The 20,034-nt window shown below is 35.1% G+C and overlaps 1 protein-coding gene across 1 annotated transcript in view; it reads right to left on the reverse strand.

The window, feature by feature from the left end:
- The window catches only part of MIB1 (mindbomb E3 ubiquitin protein ligase 1), a 119,507-nt gene that overhangs the window by 37,616 nt on the left and 61,857 nt on the right, over positions 1 to 20,034 (reverse strand). The window contains 2 exon segments of the mRNA XM_032602637.1: positions 16,669 to 16,820; positions 18,955 to 19,152. Coding sequence (XP_032458528.1) covers positions 16,669 to 16,820; positions 18,955 to 19,152 — 350 coding nt within the window.

Consider the following 20,034-nt stretch of genomic DNA (forward strand, 5'->3'; position numbering starts at 1 on the left):
AGCTCAGTAGTTGTGGTGTGCGGGCTTAGTTGCCCTGTGGCATGTGGGATCTTAGTTCCCTGACCAGGGATCAAACCCACATCCCCTGCATTGTAAGGTGGAATTTTTTTTTTTTTTGCGGTACGCGGGCCTCTCACTTTTGCGGCCTCTCCTGTTGCGGAGCACAGGCTCCGGACTCGCAGGCTCAGCGGCCATGGCTCACGGGCGTAGCTGCTCCGCGGCATGTGGGATCTTCCCGGACTGGGGCACAAATCCGTGTCCCCTGCATCGGCAGGCGGACTCTCAACCACTGCGCCACCAGGGAAGCCCTCAGGTGGATTCTTTACCATTGGATCATCAGGGAAGTCCCAAACACATGTTACTGATACAAAGAAAAGAAAAATGGTACTATAACTGTGTTGAGAGAAATGGTGGTAATAGAGGATATTAATAGCTTTCACTTACTTGTTCTTCCTTCTTGCATTCATTAAGTCAACAAGGTAGAAAACCTGAGGTCCCTCAGAAAAAAAAGCCAATGGTTCAGAAAGTTACTGAGGCATTTAAAAAGAAATAGAGGGAATTCCCTGGCGGTCCAGGGGTTAGGACTTGGCACTTTCACTGCCGGGGCCCAGGTTCGATGCCTGGTCGAGGAACTAAGATCCCACAAGCCACACAGCACAGCCAAAAAAAATTAAATAAAAATAAAAATAAAAATAAATAGATATGTATGTATTCTTGAAAGCCCATTGCCTCCCTGCACTCTTATTACTTTGTGTCTTTTTGCTTTTTCCTCTCTTAGTACAGTATATATAACTGAACTGTCAGAATAAGGGAAAGGCAGTACCAGGCTACTGCTGGCAGTGACAAAAACAACCCTAGTCCCTTCTAGATCACATTCTACAAAGTATATCAAATCGTAATATTAAAATGCAAAATTCAACATTTTCAAGGAGAAAGTTTTTATTTCAGAATAAATCTATTCTGTTAGTCTCACTGACATAAATGTTGTATATTACACTATAGAATAACCATATTAAAATATTTTTTCCTCACAATCCTGAAACATTAAGAAATATATCATTAAAAATAAAAATTGAAAGAAATTTGAATTAATCCAAATGCTTTATTTTAAACTGATTAAATTATTATAATATTAGCAACATATTTTAAAGAGAAATGGTAATTTTTGATTTCCCATAGTAACAGTGTTATATTGGCAAATGAGGTGAATACAGCAGACAATAGTTAATAAAGTAAATAAAACAAATGGATAACTAAAGAAAAAGAGATTTTTATAAGAGGAGATCCAGAAGTCGAATTAGGATGATAGATAGATAGATAAGTAGACAGATAGATAAATCACCAGGATGGAATTATTATTAAAAAGATGAAAACTATGTCTTTTTCTGGAAAATAATGATTGGTTAAAAAGAGAGTGAAGAAATGGTTCGTACAAAGCCTGGAGAAAGAATGAGAAAAATAATTTGTCAGTGTATCACCAGCGTTATCTATAGAAAAAGCTCCCTGATGAGCAATCCCAGTATTCTAATTTACCCTCCAGTAGAATCAGGAGAATGCTATCAGTTTTCAGTCCATCGTCATATGCAAAGTCATCACAGGTTGATGGTACTGTCAATTAAGATCATCTAACCAGTTGTCTTGCTCACCAATCAATCTCCAATTTTAACTTAGTTTTTCATAGTAGATTTCTTTCTCCCCACTGCAGGGGAAAAAATCTACTGATCAGATGGTGTAAGTACTACAATCCACTTAGCAATATTTCTTTCTGTAAACAGTAATTTGGCATTCTTTATTAGTGTTAATTAGTGTTAGTCATCTCTATGGACCAATAAAGCCAAGGTCCATACTCGGGCCCTGTGAAGCCTCAACTAAACACTCTCACCCATAACAGCTCTATCTCATATCTCTAACTGAACAAATACCAACACTTCCTTAGAAACCTCTGTAAAATATTGTAAGATTGCTGTAAGAATCAAATGATATAATGTAGGTAAATGTTTTAGTAGAGTCTAAAATTCTTCAATGTAATAGTGTTATTTTATTACAGTTCTAAGATTATAGACCTATAAAGTACACAGTACAAATTTCCCTTTTCTCCTTCCCAAGAATTCCTCCTGTATTCTTGATTTTGGTTATTCTTACCACCATTTAACCAGCCACCCAAGTCAGAAACCTGGGAATCATTCTAGACCCTTTCCTTCCTTCTTACTCCTGCGTTCAATTTGTTCTCTTGGTTTTCCCTTTTAAAACTAAACTATTCTTTCCCAGGGGCCCCAATATTCTTTATATAGGCTTTCATTACCTTTCCTCTGAACATCTGTAACAGCCCCCTTCCAAATCTATCCTCTATACCCCTTCCACACAAATCTAATCATTTCACAATTTTCACAAATTCAAAATTATCAGCACTCAAATTAAAAAGGCTTCCTTTAGGGCTTCCCTGGTGGCGCAGTGGTTGAGAGTCCGCCTGCTGATGCAGGGGACGTGGGTTTGTGCCCCGGTTCGGGAAGATCCCCCATGCCGTGGAGCGGCTGGGCCCGTGAGCCATGGCCGCTGAGCCTGTGCGTTCGGGGCCTGTGCTCCGCAACGGGAGAGGCCACAACAGTGAGAGGCCCGCGTACTGCAAAAAAAAAAAAAAGGCTTCCTTTAAAATAACTAAATCTTTTTAAGATATGATTGGTCTCGATAAAATTTATTCTGAAATATACTTTTTGTTCTAATATACTTTTAAAAGAATATGAGACTAAACTTATTATTTTGTTGATAACTGAACTATAACAAAATCAACTCCTGATTAAATGGTTTAAGTTGTGATAAAATATTGCAGATAGCCCCAAATCAAAATTAATGTAAAAGTCAATGGTCACCTAGCCAGGAGTGGGTAAATTTTTGTTTTTGCTGTTTTTAAATAAACTTTTTATTTCAGAACCACTGTAGAGTTACAGAGAATTGTGAAGATACTGCAGAGAGTTCCTCACCTCTACTGTTAATATTGTACATTAGTATGGAACATTTGTTAATTAATGAACCAGCACTGACTGCTATTAACTACTTCATTCCAACTTCCTTAGTTTTATTTCATGTTCTTTTTCTGCCCCAGAATACCACATTACATTTAGTTGTCATGGCTCCTTAGGCTCCCCTTGGCTGTGACAGTTTCTTAAACGTTCCTTGTTTTTGATGATGTTGACAATGTTGAGGAGTACTAATCAGTTATTTTGTAGACTGTCCCTCAGCTGGAATTTGTCTGGTGTTTTCCCATGATTACACTGGGGTTATGAGTTTTGAAGAAGAAGGTCTCAAAGGTAGTGCCTCTTCATCACGTCACATCAAGGGTACACACTATAAACATGACTTATCACTGTCGATGTTAACCTTGATCATCTGGCTGAGGTAGTGTTTGTGAGGTTTCTCCATCACAGAATTACTCTTTTTCCCCTTTTCTATACTATAGAACACTAAAATATACCACATACTCTTTGGAAAGAAGTCACTATGCGCAGCCTAAACTTGAGTGGAAAGTTATGCTCCACCTCCTTGAAGGTGGAATATCCACATAAATTATTTAGAATTCTTCTACACTGGAGATTTGAGGTAGATTAATTTTAACAGAGACTTATAACCCTCTCATCTTAATTAGAAAGCTGCTAATTAATGTTCATTCCGGATCTTCCCCCCACAAAAAGCAAACAAACACAAACAAATAATATGATGCCTCAAGAAAAAAGCCAATCTTTGGGTCTAGCCTGCAAGATGAGTTAAGAAAAAAACAGAATAGCCCCTGGTCCCCTCACCCTCATGTCCAGAGCAGCTCTGAGTGGTCTGTCTCCTTTCTTCTCATGGGGTAGACAATCTGAGGAACCCACAATATAACCAAAGGTCAGCTGTTCCCCACAGAACCTTAGTTAATTAAGAGGATTCTGTTGTTAGGTTGCAAGAACTGAGGTCCACAGAGTTGCCGGGATAAGGGTGTTACAGCTCAATAAATCAGTAACTATACTAAGCCAACAGACTCTCACTTGTGGAGCACAGTACGAGATTTGAAGATACTTTCCCTAACGTTCAAACACTCTTCTTTATTTCTCAGTCTGGTTGTTTTCCAAAGGTTAAGGACATGGATAATTTAAGGATAAGATCTTACTACCAGTTAAGCAGGCATTTGTGAATACTGCCAAAGAAGCATTAAGTTCCGGAACAACTAATAGTGGTGCCTAGCATAATCCCTGGCACATGGTAATACTCAAACGTTTGCTGAATGATGAACAAATGAGTTCTAAGAAGCAGAGGGGACAAGCAGCTGTCTGCATGGTATGTAACAGTCAAATGGCGCTGGGTCCATTTTTAGGATCTGCCATGCTTTGCAATCTTTCTTCAGAGATGGGCAACATTTTTCCAAATAAACCACAGTAGCTAAACTGAGGAGGCCTTACATATTAGTATTACTTAATGTAAAAAGACATTAGAATGGCACAACAGCACATATTAGGTGTTCAATAAATGCTTGCTGAGTTAAAGAACAATCCCTCAAATATAGTTTAAGCATGTTAGTCCAGAATCCATAAAGAAACTTAATTAAAAAGTTGATGAATCCCAAGCAGAAGTTCTGTAGGGCATGCTAAAACCAGGTTAGTATGTAACGGTCTGAATACATTTTTATTCAATACACACCCCTATCTAAATGGATGGAGACAAGAAGTCTAGGAGGGTATATACCAAAATGCTATCTGTGATCATCACTTTAGTAAATGAGTATGGGTAGTTTTTATTTTCTTTCATCTATTTATAGTGATAGACATGACTCAAATGTTTTTTAATTCCTTTTTTTGGTGTGCTTTAATTTTCTTCTCACAAACTCTTTTATGACAGACAGTAATTAAAAGGTTCATTAATTTAGCTTAAATTCATTAACTAGGAATTTGGTAATGTAGTAGAATTTAGCTCAATGAGAGACATATGCAATGACAATGCAGGCTACAGGAGACCTGTACAGGTGAGTACTCGATCATTCCTAAAATAATACAACCAAAATGATCTCTTCTATGATGTAAGGCAGGGAAGCATTGTTTACTTATATTTATACCCGCTTTGTGCACCCAGTATTAGGTGCTCAAAGTTTAGTTGAATGGAACAAAAGAAGAAACAATCAAATGAACAACCATCTTTCTGAGCAAGAATGCTCACCATGCTACATTTCTGGTTTATGTTCCAGTCCCCAAGAGTCCATTCCCTAACTACTTGCATTTTCAGAAACCAGAGCAACAGCAGGCACAGTGGTGAAGATCTCAGTCTGAAGCCAAACTACCTGGGCTCACATTCTGGCACCAGCAAACTGAAGAGCTAATGACTTGAGCAGGTTACTTACCTTCTGTGCCTCAGTTTCCTCATCTATAAAATGTGAGAAGAATCACAAATCCTATTTCATAGGATCGTTATGAAAATTTTAAAGGGCTTAGAAGAGTACCTGGACCTTCATACACTATATGAGTGTTTGCTTGGAGGGGGGGTACTTTTACTGCTACAAAATGGTCAGCAAATATGGGGTAATTTAGAAACCTGAAAATTAACCTGTCTTAACACTCTGAGATGTGTCATCTTATCACAATGTGTCTAAAATTATTTCAATATCTAGAAAAGCTGACTCTTTAAAACTGCCAAATATCTACAGAAGCATTCTTTATGTCACTGTTTTAAAACAGCCATCCAAAAAAATTAAACTGCTATGTTATTAAATGCTAAAGACAAAAAGAATGTCAAGGACAAATTTCCCTTCTAGGAGAATAAGCTCAGAAAACTGATAACCGTTTTTCTTGATTCTTAACTGAATCGATACTTAAGAGACTATATTTGAATTACGAACAAGGTATAGTTGGTTTCTCTTGGGCATTCTTAGGTTTGTAAGATCTTAAATTGTATCTCCATAGGTTTGTGGAATTTGATGTTATATTTTTTTCTCCTTGGCTAAAAAATAAACTTCAATATTAAAATTTATGGTAAATATGCCATTAAATTTATAGCAAAAGTATTTTTCCTCTGCAACATACACTATGTGGCAAAGTTACATATAGGTTAATGACTATTTAAGTCTGTAGTAAAGTGTGTCATGATCATGCCTACATGCTATTTCAGAAAATAAAAGTGGAATGGCAATGTAGAAGGGAGGAAAAAACCACTTCATATTTGAGCATAAAATAAAATTTAACTAATGCATTTTAATAGTTATATAAGTATATATAGTTTCAATATAAAAGTACACAATTACTCAAAAGCATTCCAGACACTGTTTCTCACCTAAGTACTACAAAACAATTTACTCAAATTGACAATGAATTAAAAGTTTTAAGTAGCATTTCCAAGATTTCATTTACACATTACTCCTTTCTTCCTTAGTGATCTCTCTCCACCCTCAATATATAGGTTCTACTTACCGTTTTTACAAATTTGCCATTCAAATATTATTTATTAAATTTAAAAAGAGTGTATAGCAACAATTAGCTCTAAAAGGTAACACTACAAAATCCCTTCAGGCCTTTAGCTGTATAAAATATCATTATCCTGATTTTTTACCAATAAAAAAATCAGGTCATGAAACATATTTTGGCAGCAGAGGGATTTTACTTGTTCCATATCTGTCTAAAGACTGTCTTGCTACTAACCAGGGTAATATTTTTCCTCTTTCTTTTTTTCTCTGCAGTGCATCTAAGTTTAGTGACAGCCGCATCAGGCTTTCTTAGTCTCAGCGCAAGCTCAGTGAAAATCTGGGATGTGTAAGTGGAAACATGAGAGACCGCTTTATTTGGCAGTACTTTGGGGAAAAAAAAAAGGCAGGACAAATGGCAAGGCAGTGTTTGGACCGCAGGATGAACAATCAATAGGCAGAAAGCAAGATAGAGGCTTCCTCAGCTTCTGGATCGACAATCGACAGCTGAGAGACTATTTTTTGCTATGGTTGACTAAATATGGTCAGGGAAGAGAGAGGCACAAGAGAGTCTGTTTGCCTGGGAGTGCATGTTTCAAATGCTTAGCTGCCTATAAAGCTGTAACAGTTCAGCCTGTGGCCACTGAGGGAAGAATATAAGTTAACCTTTGTAGTGACCATGTGGAAGTCCTGACCTTGCTTGCAGACTTGACCTCGGGATATGACAAGGTAGCTTCAATACAGATCTACCATTTAATCCTGGAAACTAAAACAAACAAAAATAATCTCACAGCAAGAAAGATGCAGAATATTTCCTGAGAAGTCAGAAGACCCCAATGTATTCTGGTGCGCAAAGAAAACAGGGTGAATGTCTACAGTTACTTGGGGGGAGCAAGGTGTGTTTTGGTTTTTGTTGGGTTTTTATGTCTTTTTTAGATTATAAAATTAACCTCCTCTGCAACTTTTTCCCCAATTCTGAAGCATTCCATCTGAGAAATAAGTGAGGTTCATTTTCTTGGCTGTTGTAGCAAGCTTCCTCCGTAGCTTAACTTTCTGTCCAGCAGATACAAGGTGCTTATAACTGCAATACTAGTAATAACGACATTCCAAATCAAATGGCCAACGCTGATTCAATTTTACTGTAGTTTTTTTTCTTTTCCCCTAAGCATAAGGGAAGGGAGAGGGAAAAGATGGCTGACTTATTTTTGTTTGTTCATTTGTTTTTCAAATTTATCTTAAAAGGTTAGGTTCTGTGTTCACTGTTTCTTCCCCCTTACTTCACCCGGCTCATGAAAAGAAGCGCTAATTCAGCAAATAGAGTGAAGAAACAATCAAGATGAGATGGCTGCTGCTGATGTGACTCTCTAGGTCTTTATCTCTCTTCCTGCTGCTAACGCTGCATGACACTAAGCTTACAGGTAACACAGCACCACAGGCCTGTACTTTTAAGGATGCTTATGACTTTCTGCATGCTTACCTATTACTGACTCGATACATGTTTTTTATTGTTAGATTAAATTCTATCTGGGCACAGCCTAGTTTCACAGTTCAAGTAGAGAGCTTATGTAGTATAAAAAGGAACGCTGTTAAATATCATGACAGGTAATTCTGGATCTCAAACTTGTACAAATCCATTCCTGTCATTTACATTATTAAAGAGTTCGTTTTTATTGTTTCAGATTAAATGGTGGTTTTGCATCCCTAGTAAATCACATCCTGCTTCCAAAGTATACTACCGTTTAAAAACTATTAACTATTTCAAGGTTTAGTCAACCAAGATACTTGGTAGATCACAAAATACTTTTTAATGCCAACTCTAATAGTTGGGCACAAAAATAAATCAGAATGTGCATGGTGAAATTCTAACTCTGCATTGCTGAAACTGCTGTAGTACTGGGCTATCTGCTGCTACATTCCAATTTGCTCTCTCTAAGCTGCACTAGCTTTTTATCACAGGCTGCAGAAATTCTACTTTCTGTGTCTTTTCTTCCCCTCCTTTCTCAAATAGGAAAATTTCTCATGCTTTTCTTTTAAATTAACCTTTTAATACCACAGTAATAAAAGGCAACTCACCAATTACAATTTCTTTTCATGCTAAATGATCAAGCTAAACTCAACTGCTCATAGGCTAATACTTTTCGGCTGTTTTTAAGTGAGACTTTGGACAGTACTGTTCTGGTACTTATCCTTTATATTAAAAAAAATCAAAGAATCAAAACAACTCAACTCACCAAAATTAGATATTAATTCATCTATCTAAATTTATATTTAACCCAAAAGGAGCACCAAAGTGCAAAATTCAGGTAAGTAACTAATAAAAAGAAAGGAACAACAAAGAAGTTTTCAAATGATCATGAGTTCTTATCTATGACCTTAAAAAACCTAACAAAAAAAAATCATCATCTTTAAAAATTCAGTTCATTTACACCCTAAAAAGATCAGGTTTTTCTCCTTGTCTTTTCAACTTTAGAGTTAATATCAGAAGTACTAATTGGCTGTTAAGTTTTTAATAAGACATTTAGTTTGTAAAAAGAATTTGCACCAAATTAATTATTGTCTACTTGTAGGATCTAGAAGCAAACTACAAAATAAGAAGAAATTTCCTCTGAAGACTATGAAGAAACACTAGGCTGATCTTACCAATATCTGAAATACACTCTGTATATCCCCACTGATACTATGGATCTCTTGCAGAACCAAACCAGGACAAAGTTCAACAGATAACTGGTCAAAGTTTAAAAGTGTATGTCCACCAAAAACAAGGAACCATGAATGGCACTAATGCCATGCCTCAGGTAAATTTGTTATAGTCTTTGATAGTCTCTGCAAATGATCTACCATTTCTCTCCATCAGTAAGCTGAATGTTTTACTAACAAATGGGAAAATAAAACATTTCGTGTTTTTACAGCTAACAACTTAGTAATACCTACTCAGAGTACATACTTCTTTATGTACCCATATGAACATACAATGCTATGGAATGTAAAGAAGTATGTATTTTTGGTAGGCAATAAACCGCCAAGAGGGAACTAGAATGCAGCTATGTGAATGACCTTCATATGGTAAATTAACCTAATATCAAAGAGATGACCTTTGGCAATACTAACACCAGAAAAATGTACCTACTACTACTTACAGATGGAAACTAAATGTTGCTAAGATTTATATTCTGTGAAGAAAAAAAGTTTTACTGAAGTAGATTTTAAATTATCATGAAATTCCTTTTAAATATTTTAAGTTATGCATACATTTTACATTTTTTAAATTAAGTTTCACATGATTAAAATTTGAATACAAAAGAGAAAAGAGTATCACTAGTACAAAACAATGAGGGATACACATGACCTATTTTCTGTCTCCACAATTTGACATTAATTTAAATTAATATCATATTAGTAGTGTTGACTGATTTAACAAAAGCCAACTTCATTTGCATTTCAATAGCTCTTCTTCATATTTTGATAAATTTATAATTTAATAATAATATTAGAGGAATTTCTGAAGCAAGTTTTGCGGTTTTAGGTTTTCTTTTTGAAAGCTATAGACATAGTTATGATTTTAAAAGGCTATCTTTCAAGTAAAATTCTGCTCTCAGAAGAAAAAAAACTGGTCCTTGTCCTTCTCCCTAATCCAGTCTCCACTTTCAATGCTGTGTAAGTACTTAGAATGAATCAAGACATAAGATTTATTCATAAAAAATGACAAAATTCTGGGAAATAGCTGTAAGTCAACAGGGCACATTGGTCACAGACTGCCAAATATTTAAAATAAATTAATTTATTATCTATATTATCCTTGAATTTGCTTTCTCCAAAGAGGGCACATAAAATGAAAACACTACAGTCAAGAAACCAATTTATACAGAAAGAATAACCATCTTTTATTAGTACTATGCAATTATAATTCAATTTTTTATAAATATGATAGACCTACTATTTATAGTATGTTAGATAATTAAAATACTTTTTGTATTTTATATAAAATTTATTTTGTACTATATTTATATACTAATAAATTATACATGTTATAGCTCTTAGCAACAATTTATAAGTAGTACCTACTTTAAGCTACTATAATAGACTTTGAAAAAAGAAATACTAATATTAATATTCATATATTCTAATTTCTTACTAAAAGTTTTATTTTGACTGGAGTATTCAGACATGTATTTCATGTATAAATTTTTTGTTTCACAGTTGAATAGAAATGGCTATAAGGTTATCCAATTTTCTGTTTAATAAGACAAGATAATTGTCAAAAGATGATTTGCATTTTATCGGCAGATTATAAAGAATGAGAGAATGACTATTAGATATGGTAGCATATAAATTATTGAATATTTATTGGAAGTTACAAAAAGTTCATAATTTTAAAATTCCATATTTTCAAAGAAAAAATCAGTTCAAAGCTTAACTCACTCAAGAATAGCCCTTCTTTCTGATCATCTACAAAGAGAATGGCAAAGCCGCATATTCCATTTGTTAAGTTTAATTGTACATGCCCTAAATACCAAAAACTGACAATATATACCTCAAAAATAGAGGTTCCTCTATAAAACTACTCAAAGGGTATTACTACACCCATGTTTTATAATAAGCAATTACATTCCTCATTCTATAGGTATACATGTTTTTAATAATTATTTTAAAACATCCCAGCAACTAAGAATCTCGTTGCTACAATATTAAGAGTATATAATCCCTAGAAAATAAAAGGACAGCATCTGTTGTTATTCATTTGAAAAAGTAAAATTATACACTGATTCTAGTGCTTACAAGTTTAACTTAACATACCTAAGAGTATTTTCAATCACTCTAAAATGTCACATCTATCACTTAGATCAGCTGTTCATTTTTAACTGAGTACATATTAAACTCTGGGCATCTGCTGACACTGGTGTAACTCAAACATTTCAACTGTCTCGCTGACAGGGATAACAGATGCTGACATTATCAAATGCTGTACTATTTTTTTTCCACGGCCTCTCTTTGCCCCGATATGGCCAGTATATGAAACTGAACTGCCATCCAAAAGCACACTTGAGCAACTGGATCTGCTAAACGGCTCCCATATAACTAGTAAAAATAGAAGCCAGTTTTATTACTATCATCAGCACTGAAGTCCACGCATTTTAACACCTGTTTCATTTCTATTAGAATAAATGATGGAAATAATTGTAGTCACGTTAATTTCACCCGCAGCATGATACTCATCAACCAACAGATGGAGAATATACTTAATATGAGAATTGTTTGAATATTGCCTGAATTAGTGTTGACCTTCTCCCAGTTTGGTTCAAAAAAAGATAACTATTTCTTTACTCTATATTTCACTGAGAGCACTTACAGGCAAACTATAAATTGCTCAAACTTTTATTTCAAGCAAGTATTTTCAGAAGACATCCCTTCCCAATACTGAAATCCCCTTATAACAAAAATTTGTCCTACTGAGTTTTAATGGTAGTTTTAATACTCAAATTCATGATTATTACTAACCACAAGTCAATGTATTATCAAGCTGATAATGAGAAGTAACTAGGCAAGCTGTACCCAAAATGACAGAGAATTCAGTCAAGGAACTAGACCTTTAAAAGGGTTAAATTATTAACCTTTTTGCTAATTATTAAGCAAAAAGAAAGAAAAATAAGCTATCATGCACGGCAGTTCCTTCCAACACAAGTCTAAGCAATACACCGAATATACGTGTCATCTGTTTATAAACCAAAGCGCAGAGGTACTTTCTTAAGGCTACTCATTCCTCCACCCCGTCAGCAACTTGCTGTTAGTCCTTAAGTATAATACTTAAAAAAGCAGCAGCAATAGAAAAGTATGACTAAGCAGTGCTCTTCCCTAACCTATTTCGCTTACTTATTTGGTTTACTGCCCAAGGATAAATAGATAAAATTACTCTGATACACATCAAGATCTATTTGCTCTTTTACATGGTGTGGGTTTTGAAACAGGTCATGTCTGAATTTAAGAACTAAGCAAAAGTGTTAAAAATAAAGACATACATTGATAACTCCTTAATGCACTAAAGACGTGTTAAAGGGTAAAGATTTCTGCACGACTAGAGCAGGAAATAGTAGGAAAAGTGCCTTCAAAACATAAAGTTTTACATTCAATGGCTGAAATACTGATATGAGAATCTCTTAACATTTGTGGAAGGAACATAACCATAATTTTTCAAATAAAAAACATTTTAACTGTTCTGGGTCCCAAACTAGCGGCACTGCAATGCTTTGCTAGAGCTGGTAAAATGGAACCAAATCGCCTCTTCAATGGATTTGGTCCCCTTCAACCAGCTGTAGCTATGCATTGATTACTACAGGACAGCCAGCGTTTTCATTTATCAATATCAATCACATCAACTAATTTCAACTTATTTAAATTACTCAGATTGTGGTTTAAATCAAATAATTTGTTACTGTTAATTCTACTTGGAAGAGTCATAATGGTAAATAATGTTTATAAACAGCTTTATGAAAAATGTGTGGATGACATAAGGCACAAATAAAATTATTTTATTCATTTATGGTCTCTTGGTATTAAATTTCTTATCCTTCAGAAAAGAAATGGTATTGAAATGTAGACTATGCCACACAATTTTAAAAAAACAAAACTTCCTTCAAAGGAAGAAAATATCTGGGAAGGTCACAGTGTGGGCACATACATTTTTTAAATTAAAGAAAAATGTAACATTATATAAAATAAAACTCCAGAAATGTTGAGTCACTACCTTCCATATGATTAGCATGTAATTTTACTGCTATTTAATAGAACATTGATAGGTAAGGTGGAAAAGGAGATGATGACACTGCAGAGCATCTTATAGGCAGACTTAAACAGAAGGTATCTAATTCTTCTGACCCTGAACCAAAAGACTTTAATCCTCAAAAAAGAAACAAAATACTAATAAGCATTGTTACCTTTTTACTTATGTAGATATTTCACCTCTCCAAACATGTTTCCTCAGTTGTAAAATGAGAAGACTTTTTTTTTTCTAATTCTGAGTTAAAATGGTTTCTTCTGTCTTAAAACATCACTGGTCAGTACCAGGATAGAAAAGCCAATTTTAAGAATACGAAACTTGATATAGAAAAAAAAGAACTCAAAACAACCCAAGTTACAATTACAACCAATATATAACTTGTGTTATCTTCTGATATTCTTTTGTGTCCAATTAAAATCACACTTTAGGGGGCTTCCCTGGTGGCGCAGTGGTTGAGAGTCCGCCTGCCGATGCAGGGGACGCGGGTTCGTGCCCCGGTCTGGGAGGATCCCACGTGCCGCGGAGCGGCTGGGCCCGTGAGCCATGGCCGCTGAGCCTGCGCGTCCGGAGCCTGTCCTCCGCAGCGGGAGAGGCCACAACAGTGAGAGGCCCGCGTAACGCATAAAAAAAAAACAAAAAAAAAAACAAAAAAAATCACACTTTATTGGGCAATGTACAGTCAAAACTGCATAAAATGTCTTAAGGAAATAGGAATAAAGAAGTGTGTACCTTTAACTAAAGCACCACTTTGTTGTAGAATGGAAGTTTTTTTTCCTTTCTTTTTTGTGTCACCTGACACCAATTATCTGGTTGGAGGAGTCACTGTTATAAATTTCCAGAGGAATTCTCAAGAATTAAAGAAACAGAAGTAGTATTCTTTTTCCTCCTTGTATAGGCTCAACATTATTAAATATACTATGCCTATTCTCAATAAAGTTAAACAATTCAAAATATTTAAAAGTTACTTCCTAAACACTTTAATTTTCAGTCTATCTTAAACTTTATAACTTAAAAATATTATAACCTAAATTAAATTCCCTCAATAAAATCTCTTTTTGACCATCCTAATTTGAAATAATTGCTTTGTTTCAACTCCTGACCGTTTCTCTACAGAATTTATATTTTAATTCATCATATCCTGTGATATCTAACACTGTCCTGACTGTCAAATTAAGGCTAACATGTATTGAGTCCCCAGTATAGTCAAGGCATTACAGGAGATACACAGATAAATATTTGTGCCCACAATTTTAACAGAAAGAAACATAAAAATGCACATACTAAGCGACAGCACAAAGCAGATTATAAGTGCAACAAAACAAAAACACAGAACAAGGAAGTATAGAGCAAACAGAAAATAACTTCAGTGATGATACATAGGAGCTCTGGAAGAGAGCTGGTTAAGAAAAAGAAGGGATAAGGGCATCTTAATGAAAGAAAATGCTTAATAAATGAAGGAAGAGAGCAGACAATTTTAGGGAGAGAGAGTAGTATAATGTAGCTGAAGGGCAAGTTGGGCAGAGGGATTTTAATTCGCAGGAGATAAAGTTAGAAAGACAGGCTCATGAAGCACAACAAGTGAGCCTGATATATTAATACATTCTTAGTTAAATCATTCACTGTCCACGTGTTCCAGTCTTGCCTCACATACAGACCGCAATACACAGAAAATAATATAAAGTGGCTAAGATCAGTGAATCTAAAGTCAAATAGACCTTGCTCAAGTTCCAACTGTTCCACTAATCAGCTGCATGATCTTGAATAAGTAAATTCATCTCTTTATAAGCCCCATATGCTTCATCTATAAAATGAGGATATTAACACCTGCTTCAAAAAGCTGTTCAAAGGACTGAAATGAGATAATGCATGTATACTACTAGTGGCCAGGCATGTGGTAAATGCTGTCATTATCATCTTTTATTTGGAATGCAGGGAACATATACTACTACTGTGTCTCCTTTACGGTGCCAATGTATGAAGTGTTCAAATGTTTGTAATTTGAAAAAACAAATCAAGATATAACCTAAAACATTGTCATTTATTTCATCCTAGATTATACACCAATTGTTACAGCTACCAACAACCAATCACAATAAAATCCTTTTGTTCTCTGTGCTCACCCTCTAGTGGTGATCCTAAGAAGCTAAAAAAGAGCAAAAAAAAGTAAAAGGAAACATGATGTAAAAATGCAATATACATCATGAATAAGAATTCATGATGTTTATAGTTAATAATACTGCATTGTACATTTGAAAGCTGCTAAGAGAATAGGTCTTAAAAGTTGTCACCGGGCTTCCCTGGTGGCGCAGTGGTTGAGAGTCCGCCTGCTGATGCAGGGGACACCGGTTCGTGCCCCGGTCCGGGAAGATCCCACATGCCGCGGAGCGGCTGGGCCCGTGAGCCATGGCCGCTGAGCCTGCGCGTCCGGAGCTCTGCTCCGCAATGGGAGAGGCCACAACAGTGAGAGGCCCGCGTACCGCAAAAAAAAAAAAAAGTTGTCACCACAAGAAAAAAAAATTGGAACTATGCGTGGTGATGGATGTTAACTAGACTTACTGTGGCGATCACTTCACAATATATACAAATATCAAATCATTATTTTGTAACACCTGATACTAATATAATATTATGTCAACTATATCTCAATTTTTTTTAATTTAGGGTAGATTAAATTAAGAAAATAAACTTCTAAGTAAATATCTCCCTCAGTCAATATACATGGGCTTGATTCAACTATAAACAGAAGACATCTAATGTAGAATTTTCTAAAATGCTTCTCAAGGTAAAGTTGTTCCACAAAATTCACTCATAGAAAGTTCTAGGTTAAGCAAAGCTAATAACCATTTTCCTTTTCTGTGAGACTTCGCAGATCCTTTATGAATTCTATGACTTCCCAAAAGTCTTTCTCGAGCTTTAACCAGCAAGCACTTTTTTCAGTAGACCACCTATTACTATAACAACGATTGGAGGACCTCTATACTAGAAGTTTATAGGTAATTATATTATTAAAAAGAAATCAGGTAACTTAATAAATGTTATTTAGCCACAAGTTTAAAAAAATAATTACCATGCAAATAAATAACATGGGGCTAGAGGATACCTGAGAATGATCTTGAAGAAACATAAATCTCCAAATAGAATGCATTTTAATTAAATCTTTAGAATATAAGCAAGTATTCCTGATACTTTATATCCATATTTAATATATATTTAAATAGTCATTTCATAATACTTGTATTAGTTTAACCAAAAAAAAAACCATATAAAACTGATCTATTTAATGAAGTTCATAACTTCCACAGACCTTAAAACAATTTAAAATATTAAAGTAAACCAAAATTATTTCCTCATAAGTATCAGAAAAAGAGAACCAGCAACAGGAAAATATATATATATATTTTTCTCCTACCCGGCCCCGCTCCCCGCCTCCAGGAAAATATTTTTAAATTGCATATAAAATAGTAAAACGTGACATCTTTACCTGGGATTTCCTCTTAGTGCAGCATGGTGTAGAGCATTAAATCCATTATTATTTGTAATGGTAACATCTGCTCCAGCTTCCAGAAGAACTGCCAGGATATCATCACGTTTCTTACTTATTGCATCATGAAGAGGGGTATCACCTTCAGAATCCTTTTTTTTTTTAAAAAAAAGTTTAAAGAGACTTTCATTAGTTCTTTTTCAATTAATCATTATATGTAATGTTAATACTTATAATGAACTACTGAACAAAGAAACAAAAGCAGAAGCCATATCCAACAACCCGTTAATAAAATAAGCTGTGTGTTAAATTTTAAAACGCAGGCAAGAAATATTAGCCTCATTATAGTAAAGAAATTCCTACTCAGTCTAGATGGAAAAGACAATAAACATGCTGTAGCTTTCCAAAGAAAATAAAAAAGAAAATCAAAGAAGTACCCTCAAATATAATTTAGCAAATAACAAAATTTAATGAGGTGGAAAAGCTGCCCCCCACTGCAATTCATTCGCTTACAATGGCCTGCTATACCACATTCCTACCATTAATTGTTATACTCTAAAATTCCACACCAAACCTACACCAGTCTTGGGAGTCCCATAGTAATGAATTTAAAGTCAGTGGTTATCAACCTTGGCTGCACTTTAGAATCTGTGGGGAGTTCTTAAAAAATCCCAATACCCAGGCTGTTCTTCAGACCAACTAAGCCAGAATCTCTGGGGGTGAAAGCCAGGCATCAGTAGTTTTTCAGAGCTCCCCAGATGATTATGTTGTGCAGTCACAGTTGAGAATCATTAATCCAAATGTTTTCAAAGGGCAGGAAAGTGGCTAGTTAACTCAAAGTGAAGACAAATGAAAAAGAAAATCTGACAGTCTCAGTCTACCTTTTTCTCAAGGTACTTTTTTCATTAATCAATGATTTAGCAATAAGTTGTTATTCACTATCAGTCATTTGGATAAATGGGTAATTTAGACCTTTTTCATATCATAGTCATAAATACTGTTCTCAGTAAAGCCATATATAGCCTATCCTACGGCATATACCACAGATGCCAAATCCAGTCTTCCACCTATTTTTGTAAATAGTTTTACTGGAACACAGCCACACACATCCATTTAGGTACTATCTACAGCAGCTTTCAGGCTACAATGGCAGTGTTGGATAGTTGTGATAGAAATCATATGAAAGCCTAAAATATCATCTGGCCCATTACATAAAAAGTTTGCCAATCTCAGGTGATACATTCATCCACACATATAAAAACTTCCCAATACAAGTTCAATCCAACTTCTATCCGCCTATCTGGTGGCACTAAAAATTCACAGTCTCCAACTTGAGATGGGCTCTTAACATGGCTGGCATAACCTTCTACAGGTCCTCATCTATCCTGCCTTCTGTTCCCCACAGTAGCTATTCCAAACCTTCATCATTCTTCTCAATCACCCTTTCTACACCTACCACTCCCCACTCACTCTCAACAGATAACTCTGCCTCCCATCCGAGACAAAAAAAAGTTAGCAGGTATAAATTCCCACTCCTTCAACAGATTAACTCCCCTCAATTCCTCCCCCTATCCTCCAATCCAGCCATCCACTCAGAAGCTGTCGGTTCCCGACTCCATCAGTTCCAAAATGGATATACCTCAGAAATATCAGTCCGTAGTAACCATCTAGCTAAACAAAATCTCTGATTCTTTCAGTTCTTCTCAAACCCTCAGTCCCATTACTCTGGTTCTTCTTCTTCATTACTTCTCTGAGATCTATCCAATTTAATTCACCTGGTTGCCAAAACTTTAAGATGGGAAGAATCATTCCTTAGGTGACTCTTCAAAAATTAGGGCCTACTACAAATCAATCCTAAAACCCTATATATTTTTTCCAAATCAGAAAATCTTCCAAGACTGGATTAATGACTAGACCCAGACTCTAAGATAAATTAAGCTACAATTAAAATACTTTTGATACCTCTGAAGTAACTATAATGAAATGGTGAAGCTCACTATCATGATCAATAAAGTTAAATCAAATCAACTCAGAGCTGATATTTTCACAAGTCCCCACCCCCAACTCCCCCAAACAAAATCGATTTACTGACACTTTCTTAAAAAAGGCTTTTCTAAGAAGGAATAACCGCCAATTTTATGACATTCTATACCTTCAGTATCATTTACTATGATCGATCATACAAAAAAGAACTGAAAACAAAAGAATGCTTACCACAAAACCTAGTACTTCCATTTAATAGAATCCTAGCAATACCTGCAGAATATATTCCTTTAAAGGTTTTACCTGAAGACTGGGATGACAGCCAAAGTCCAATAAAGTCTTCACCACTTGAAGGTGACCTTTATTGACAGCAATATGAAGTGGTGTCTGCCGGCGCTTGTTTCGTGCATTCAGATCAGCACTGCCTCGGTGCAGCACTTCTATAACAGCGCCTTCATCTCCAAAAGCTGCATGGTGAACGGCTCTATCTCCATCTTTATCCTAAACAGCAGCATTTAAATCTGAGTCAGTGAATATTTTAGAAAGAAAAATAAAACTCGAAGCTATAATAATTCATCAAGAACCATATTAATGTGAGAAAAGGAAACAGAAAACAGAATGGAGCCAACAAAATAACCAGAAATTCGTTTGAATCGTGATTAACTCCAAAGATAAATGATGAGCTGGATCATTATATCATGCACACATATACCATACCAATAGTTATATCAGAAGTAGCTTGATTCTTCAGTACTCCTAATTTATCAGCCATGATGGTAAACCAACATTAGAACATGTTAAATCACGACACAACTATATGAAGTTCTTTTCATTTAAAAAAATGTTACACAGATTTTTTAATAACATAAAAATTATGCTAGCGATTAATTAAAAAAAAAAGAATGAATGCCAAACAGTATGATCTCAACTAGCTTTAAGGGAGAGAAATATATCAACATGTTAACACTGGTTATCTCTGGCTGATGAGCATACACTTTTCTGTATATTTAAGAACAGAAAAAAATTAAGTATTTCATTTAAAGATAAAAATGAAACATAAACAAGTACAATTCTATACATCCAAAATTCCAAAACTATTTCAGAGGAATCCAGCAGCAATGCCTCACCTTCTGCTGGCATATTTCTGAGGAGACGAGAGGTAGAAAAAGACCCAACTGCTTTAATTTTTTTCAAATACAAGAAACTGCTTTAAAAAAAAAATGCTTGTACTACACCATAAAGATAATAAACACAGTCCATACCAAAAAGAGTCTCATTACCTTGCTAGATGCAGATGGAGAAGGATATTATAAGGGTATTGTCTTTATTCCATACACATCTCAAATTTTAACACCCAGATGTAAGCATACTCTCAGACTTTCT

This window comes from Phocoena sinus, chromosome 14 (assembly GCF_008692025.1).
Source record: "Phocoena sinus isolate mPhoSin1 chromosome 14, mPhoSin1.pri, whole genome shotgun sequence".
In the NCBI taxonomy this organism is placed as follows: Eukaryota; Metazoa; Chordata; class Mammalia; order Artiodactyla; family Phocoenidae; genus Phocoena; species Phocoena sinus.